The sequence below is a fragment of the Nematolebias whitei genome, chromosome 3 (genome assembly GCF_014905685.2).
Source record: "Nematolebias whitei isolate Nwh7 chromosome 3, NemWhi1, whole genome shotgun sequence".
Lineage (NCBI taxonomy): Eukaryota > Metazoa > Chordata > Actinopteri > Cyprinodontiformes > Rivulidae > Nematolebias > Nematolebias whitei.
Window position 1 is genome coordinate 51,664,642 of NC_056500.1, and position 8,242 is coordinate 51,672,883.

Below are 8,242 nucleotides of genomic sequence, written 5' to 3' on the forward strand. Positions count from 1 at the left end.
TTTCTACATTTTTTTGTTGATTTATTTTGTTTTGTTTTTTTGAATGTCCAGAGGACCAGATTTAACTTTTTTTAGATATTTTAAATAATGTTTCATATTAGGTTATCTACTTTTATTCAAAGGAAATAATCTTGAAATATAATTTCTTTGAATTAAACTTTTGGATTCTATTTATTGCATTTATGATTCAATGCAGCAAAATAAATTTTAAAGGTTTATTTACATAAGGACTTTAATTGCTGGCTGTCTGGCCCATGAACTGTTGGCTTTCAGTAACTGTGGCCCCCTGGGTAATTTAGTTGAATAGCCCTGTGTTGGGCATTGTCTGTACACAAAGGCAAAACAAATGTGATTCAACTGGGCACTTCAACAACGGTGAGTTCTGGGTCCTTATCTATTAAAGGGAGAAAGGTTATCCCAAAGACCTTTTTAGGCTTTGTGTCATGTGAACTGAACTGCAATTGTTCACTCAAAAAAATAAACAGACTTGCTTAAAATGTTTTGTTGTTTTGGTTTGTTTTTCTCATCTATGTAGCTCTGGTTACTTGAAGGCCAAGCAGTACATGGAGGAGGAAAACTATGATAAAATCATCAGTGAATGCACCAAGGAGATTGAGTCAGGAGGCCGGTACACTGCAGAGGCGCAGCTGCTGCGAGCCACATTCTACCTACTGATTGGTAACGCTACAGCTGCTCAGCCTGACCTGGATCGGGTCATCAACATGAAAGATGCTAATGTGAAGGTATATGCTTTTGTTTTTCAATCAAAGCAATTTAATAAATGAACAAGCTATTAGTAAGATTTAAAGGCCTTACAAACAGCTGACTTCTATGGTTTATCTACAAATAAATCCTTAATAAATTTGCCTGTTAAATTGTGCCTAGGTGGAGTTCAAAAGATGTCCATCCATCCATCCATCCATTTTCTTCCGCTTATCCGGAGTCGGGTCGCGGGGGTAGCAGCCTAAGTAGGGAGGCGCAGACTTCCCTCTCCCCAGCCACTTGGGCCAGCTCTTCTGGGGGAATCCCGAGGCGTTCCCAGGCCAGCCGAGAAACATAGTCCCTCCAGCGTTTCCTGGGTCTTCCTCTGGGCCTCCTTCCGGTGGGACGTGTCCGGAACACCTCACCAGGGAGGCGTCCAGAAGGCATCCTAAACAGATGCCCAAGCCACCTCAACTGGCTCATCTCGACGTGGAGAAGCAGCGGCTCTACTCTTGAGTCCCTCCCAGATGATCGAGCTTCTCACCCTGTCTCTAAGAGAGAGCCCAGACACCCTGCGGATAAAACTCATTCTCAAAACCCCTTCCCATGGGCTCACCACCTGTGGGAGAGGCCAAAGGGGTCGGGTGCAATGTGGGATGGGTGGTGGCCGAGGGCGGGGACCCTGGCGGTCTGATCCTCGGCTACAGAAGCTGGCTATTGGAACGTGGAATGTCACCTCACTGGTGGGGAAGGAGCCTGAGCTGGTGTGTGAGGCTGAGAGGTTCCAGCTAGAAATAGTTGGACTCACCTCTATGCATGGCTCTGGCTCTGGAACCAGTTTCCTTGAGAGGGGCTGGACACTCTTCCACTCTGGAATTGCCCCTGGTGAGAGGCGCCAAGCAGGAGTGGGCATACTTATTGCCCCCCAACTTGGTGCCTGTATGTTGGGGTTCACCCCGGTGAATGAGAGGGTGGCTTCCCTCCGCCTACGTGTGGGGGGACGGGTTCTGACTGTCGTTTGTGCTTATGCACCAAACGGCAGTTCAGATTATCCACAATTTTTGGAATCCTTGGAGGGGGTACTAGAAAGTGCACCTCTCGGGGACTCCCTTGTTCTGCTGGGGGACTTCAATGCTCATGTGGGCAATGACAGTGAGACCTGGAGGGGTGTGGTTGGGAGGAACGGCCCCCCCTTATCTGAACCAGAGTGGTGTTCTGTTGTTAGACTTCTGTGCTCGTCATGGATTGTTAATAACGAACACCTTGTTCAAGCATAAGGGTGTCCATATGTGCTCTTGGCACCAGGACACCCTAGGTCGCAGTTCGATGATCAACTTTGTCATCGTGTCATCTGATCTGCGGCCACATGTCTTGGACACTCGGGTGAAGAGAGGAGCTGTCCACTGATCACTACCTGGTGGTGAGTTGGCTCCGATGGTGGGGGAGGATGCCGGTCAGACGTGGCAAACCCAAACGTATTGTGAGGGTTTGCTGGGAACGTCTGGCAGTCTCCTGTGAGAAGGAGTTTTAACTCCCTCCTCCGAGAGAACTTCGAACATGTTCCAAGGGAGGCGGGGGACATTGAGTCTGAGTGGACCATGTTTCGTGCCTCTATTGTCGAGGCGGCTTACCAGAGCTGCGGCCGCAAGGTTGTCGGTGCCTGTCGCGGCGGCAACCCTCGAACCCGATAGTGGACACCTTCGGTGAGGGATGCTGTCAGGCTGAAGAAGGAGTCCTATAGGGCCTTTTTGACCTGTGGGACCCCGGACGCAGCTGATGGGTACCAGCGGTCCAAGCGACATGCGGCTCGGGTGGTCGCTGAGGCAAAAATTCAGACATGGGAGGAGTTCGGAGAAGCCATGGAGAATGACTTCCGCACGGCTTCGAGGCAATTCTGGTCCACCATCTGGCTTCTCGGGGGGGCGTATGCCACCAACACTGTTAATAGTGGGAGTGGTGTGCTGCTGACCTCAACTCGGGATGCTGTGGGTCGGTGGGCGGAATACTTTAAAGACCTCCTCAATCCCAACGGCACGTCTTCCACTGAGGATGTGGAGCCTGGGGACTCTGGGTCGGGCCCTCCAATCTCTGGTGCTGAGGTCACTGAGCTGGTCAAAAAGCTTCTCGGTGGCAGGGCCCCAGGGGTGGATGAGATTCGCCCGGAGTTCTTTAAGGCTCTGGATGTTGTATGGTTGTGTTGGCTTACGCGACTCTGCAACATTGCGTGGACATCGGGGGATGGTCCCTTGGATTTGCAGACTGGGGTGGTGGTCCCCCTATTCAAAAAGGGGGACCGTAAAGCGTGTTCCAACTACAGGGGAATCACGCTTTTAAGCCTCCCTGGTAAGGTCTATTCGGGGGTTCTGGAGAGGAGGCTCCGTCGGATAGTCGAACCTCGGATTCAGGAGGAACAGTGCGGTTTTCGTCCTGGCCGTGGAACACTGGACCAGCTCTACACTCTCAGCAGGGTCCTGGAGGGTGCGTGGGAGTTTGCCCAACCTGTCTACATGTGCTTTGTGGACTTGGAGAAGGCGTTCGACCGCGTCCCTCGGAGAACCCTGTGGGGGGTACTCTGGGAGTATGGTGTACCAGGCCCTTTGATACGGGCTGTTAGGTCCCTGTATGACTGGTGTCAGAGCCTGGTCCGCATCGCCGGCAGTAAGTTGGGCTTGTTCCCGGTGAGAGTTGGACTCCGCCAAGGTTGCCCTTTGTCACCGATTCTGTTCATAACTTTTATTGACAGAATTTCTAGGCGCAGCCAAGGTGTTGAGGGGATCCGTTTTGGTGGCTTTAGGATTGCGTCTCTGCTTTTTGCAGATGATGTGGTCTTATTGGCTTCATCAGATCGTGATCTACAGCTTTCGCTGGAGCGGTTCGCTGCTAATAGCGACACGGTCGGGATGAATATCAGTTCCCCCAAATCCGAGGCCATGGTCTTGAGCCGGAAAAGGGTAGAGTGCCCTCTCCGGGTCAGGGAGGAGGTCCTACCCCAAGTGGAGGAGTTCAAGTATCTTGGGGTCTTGTTCACGAATCAGGGAAAAATGGAGCGTGAGATCGATAGGCGGATAGGTGCTGCGTCTGCCGTGAAGCAGGCACTGTACAAGTCTGTCGTGGCGAAGAGAGAGCTGAGTCAAAAAGCGAAGCTCTCAATTTGCTGATCGATCTATGTTCCTACCTTCATCTATGGTCACGAGCTTTGGGTTGTGACCGAAAGAATGAAATCTCGGATACAAGCGGCCGAAAAACATGTCCCTATTAGGGTCAAATTGTATATTTTTCATAAAAAGAAGCATGTAGCAGAGTACTGTATGTTCCAGTTTATAAGCTGCTACTTTTTTCACAGGCTTTGAACCCTGCGGCTTATACAATGCTGTGACTAATTTTTTAATTTTTATTTCATTTTTTAATTTTTGATGGGCTAACAAGCTTTCTGCCACAAAAACATTTAGCTTTGTCACATCCGGACTCTCACTCTTGCCCCTTATCTACAGGGCCAGTTCTTGTAGGACCCTATTGTGCCTTATTTAGGCCGTTTCCGGTGGGACCGGTTTATTTCTGTCTCCACAGTGCCCATAGTTCCCCTTTAGTGGGCGGATCATTAATATCAATGCGCCTTACCAGATGGTGGTGCTAGTGCTACATTAAGCTCTTTACTAACCACCACTTACACGTATGAGAAGAAGAAGAGCTGGAAAAGAACACACAACCAAATTGGATGATATTTCTGTTTTGAACATTCTGCTTTACCTGTGGATTTTTCTCCTTTTTATGTACATATATATATATATATATATATATATATATATATATAGAGAGAGAGATGTATATGTACATATTTATGTATATGTATATATTTATGTATATGTATGTATACACAGGTCCTTCTCAAAAAATTAGCATATTGTGATAAAGGTCATTATTTTCCATAATGTAATGATAAAAATGAAACTTTCATATATTTCAGATTCATTGCACACCAACTGAAATATTTCAGGTCTGTAATTGTTTTAATACTGAGGATTATGGCATACAGCTCATGAAAACCCAAAATGCCTGTCTCAAAAAAATAGCACATCATGAAAAGGTTCTCTAAACAAGCTATTAACCTAACCATCTGAATCAACGATGTAACTTTAAACACCTGCAAAAGATTCTTGAGGCTTTTAAAAACTCCCAGCCTTGTTCATTACTCAAAACCGCAATCATGGGTAAGACTGCCGACCTGACTGCTGTCCAGAAGGCCATCATTGACACCCTCGAGCAAGAGGGTAAGACACAGAAAGAAATTGCTGAACGAATAGGCTGTTCCCAGAGTGCTGTATCAAGGCACCTCAGTGGGAAGTCTGTGGGAAGGGAAAAGTGTGGCAGAAAACGCTGCACAACGAGAAGAGGTGACCGGACCCTGAGGAGGATTGTGGAGAAGGGCCAATTCCAGACCTTGGAGGACCTGCGGAAGCAGTGGACTGAGTCTGGAGTAGACACATCCAAAGCCACCGTGCACAGGCGTGTGCAGGAAATGGGCTACAGTTGCCGCATTCCCCAGGTCAAGCCACTTTTGAACCAGAAACAGCGGCAGAAGCGCCTGACCTGGGCTACAGAGAAGCAGCACTGGACTGTTGCTCAGTGGTCCAAAATACTTTTATTCCGATGAAAGCAAATTTTGCATGTCATTCGGAAATCAAGGTGCCAGAGTCTGGAGGAAGACTGGAGAGAAGGAAATGCCAAAATGCCAGAAGTCCAATGTGAAGCACCCACAGTCAGTGATGGTCTGGGGTGCCATGTCAGCTGCTGATGTTAGTCCACTGTGTTTTATCAAGGGCAGGGTCAATGCAGCTAGCTATCAGGAGATTTTGGAGCACTTCATGCTTCCATCTGCTGAAAAGCTTTATGAAGATTAAGATTTCATTTTTCAGCATGACCTGGCACCTGCTCACAGTGCCAAAACCACTGGTAAATGGTTTACTGACCATGGTATTACTGTGCTCAATTGGCCTGCCAACTCTCCTGACCTGAACCCCATAGAGAACCTGTGGGATATTGTGAAGAGAAAGTTGAGAGACGCAAGACCCAACACTCTGGATGAGCTTAAGGCCGCTATCAAAGCATCCTGGGCCTCCATAACACCTCAGCAGTGCCACAGGCTGATTGCCTCCATGCCATGCCGCATTCATGCAAAAGCAATCAATCAATCAATCACCTTTATTTTACCAGGTAGAGCCCGTTGAGATCGAGATCTCTTTCACAAGGGTGACCTGGTCAAGTGGTCATCAGCACACGTCACAGGGTAATTGATAATAAGCATTTACATTTATCAAAAGAAAAAAGAAACTACTATCACTATAAATAAATGTTAACAGTTGGAAACCATCAGGATAAGACAGACTTCTGTAGACATTAAATGTAGAACAGACATCAGGTTAAGTATACAGAGTTAAAAGTGAACAAAGACATGTATATTTGATAAGTAGTGTTTTAGAAACATCTGCAATGGTCCATATTTTTGATAACATTATCTGATACAGTTGACATGAAGGATCTAGGCGAGATGAGTGTTGATAGTTTCAAATCTGTCTGTAAGTTGTTCCAGGCTGAGGGGACGGCGAAGCTGAATGCTCTTTTTCCTAGTTCAGTTCTGACCAGAGGAACTGACAGGAGGATTAGGTCATTAGAGCGCAGGGAGTAATGATTGTGTGATGTTTGTATTAGGGAGGTAAGGTATGACGGGACTAGGTTTAGAAGGGTCTTATAGATGAAGGATATCCAGTGAGTGTATCTGCGAGCGCTGAGAGAAGACCAGCTAGACTTGACGTAAAGTTCACAGTGATGAGTGTGATAACTGGAATCAGTAATGAATCAAAGGGCACCATGATAAACTGAGTCTAAGGACTTTAGGTATTTTGATGCAGCACTTATGTACAGCACGTCACCATAATTTAATATCGGCATGAAAGTTGCAGCTACTAATGTTCTCCTGGCTTTACATGAGAAGCAGGATTTATTTCTGAAGTAGAAGCCTAGCTTCAATTTGAGTTTAGTGACCATTTTGGAGATGTGGATTTTAAATGACAGTTTATTGTCAATGTTGAAACCTAAATATTTGTAGGTGGAGACCATTTCTATTTGTTTTCCCTCTTGGGTTTCAATTTGAGGTGGGTTCTCTGGTTGCTGCTTTCTGTTGGATAAAACCATGATCTTGCTTTTGTCAGCATTTAAGACCAGTCTAAGTTTTTGCAGACGTGACTTGATAATATTAAAAGCGTCTTGAAGAGAGGTGAAGGCTTGGCTGAGGGAGGATGAACAGCAATAAATGATAGTGTCATCTGCATAATAATGGTGGGAGGCGTTTGACAGATCACTGCATAGATCGTTGATATATAAGGAGAAAAGAATGGGACCCAAGACAGAACCCTGTGGCACCCCTTTCACAACATCTAGGAACGTAGAGGAGGATCCGGCTACATGGACAGACTGTGTTCTGTCAGTTAGATAGTTGGTGAACCAGGAGACTGCTAGTTTTGATAGACCAGAGTGTTTCAGGATGTTAGTCAATAGTCTGTGATCAACTGTATCAAATGCCTTGGATAGGTCTATAAATAGGGCAACACAGTATTGTTTGCTGTCCTGGACATGTATGATATCATTTAATACTTTGAGAACTGTAGTTACGGTACTGTGCTGTTTTCTGAATCCTGACTGGAATTGTGATCAAATATTTGATTGTAGAAAAACAGTTAGCTGATCACAGACAAGTCTTTCTAACAGTTTAGCAAGAATACATAATTTAGAATTTGGTCTGTAGTTGTTGACATTAGTTGGTTCACCCCCTTTTAGCAGAGGGAGAACATGAGCCGATTTCCAGATTTTGAGTATTGTATTTGTATTTAGACTAAGATTGAAAATACATGAAAGTGGTTCAGCAATGAAATCTGCAGCTAGTTTTAGGAAAAGTGGTTCTATGTTGTCAGGTCCTGCTGCTTTGCGTGTGTCAAGAGTTTTTAGAGCATTTAGAACCTCACTGGGAGATATTGATACAAAGTCAAATCGGTTTGTGACCTGTTTGTCTAGCACATGCGGAGTTGGGGGTGGATTTTCATCAGTTTGGTCAGCAGGTAACATTTCAGGATGCGTAGATTCGAACAGGGAGCCAGAGGATATAAAGTGTTCATCAAAACAGTTTAGAATTGATAATTTGTCTGACAGAATACCTGAGCTGGTCATAATGGAGCTGGGTAAATCAGTGGTTTTTGTCTGACCAGAATTTGATTTTACTGTTTGCCAAAACCTTTTTGGATCATTTAGATTTTTTGTGGATGCGTCCAGGTAGTAATTTGATTTTGCATTTCTAATTAGGGTTGTGCATTTGTTCCTAAGTTGTCAGAAGCTGAGCCAGTCATGTTCAGTTTTTGATTTTCTGGCCTTAGCCCAGGTAGTATCTCTTTCTTTGAGCAGATTTCCTATCTCGGTGGAAAACCAAGGATTTTTACGTCCCTTTTTTCTGTATCTACGATATGGAGCATGTGTGTTGATTATGTTTTGAAAA

The 8,242-nt window shown here is 45.7% G+C and overlaps 1 protein-coding gene across 1 annotated transcript in view; it reads left to right on the plus strand.

The window, feature by feature from the left end:
• The window catches only part of tomm70a (translocase of outer mitochondrial membrane 70 homolog A (S. cerevisiae)), a 129,998-nt gene that overhangs the window by 44,995 nt on the left and 76,761 nt on the right, over positions 1-8,242 (plus strand). The window contains exon 6 of the mRNA XM_037698319.1: positions 536-743. Coding sequence (XP_037554247.1) covers positions 536-743 — 208 coding nt within the window. The remainder of the gene's footprint in view (positions 1-535; positions 744-8,242) is intronic.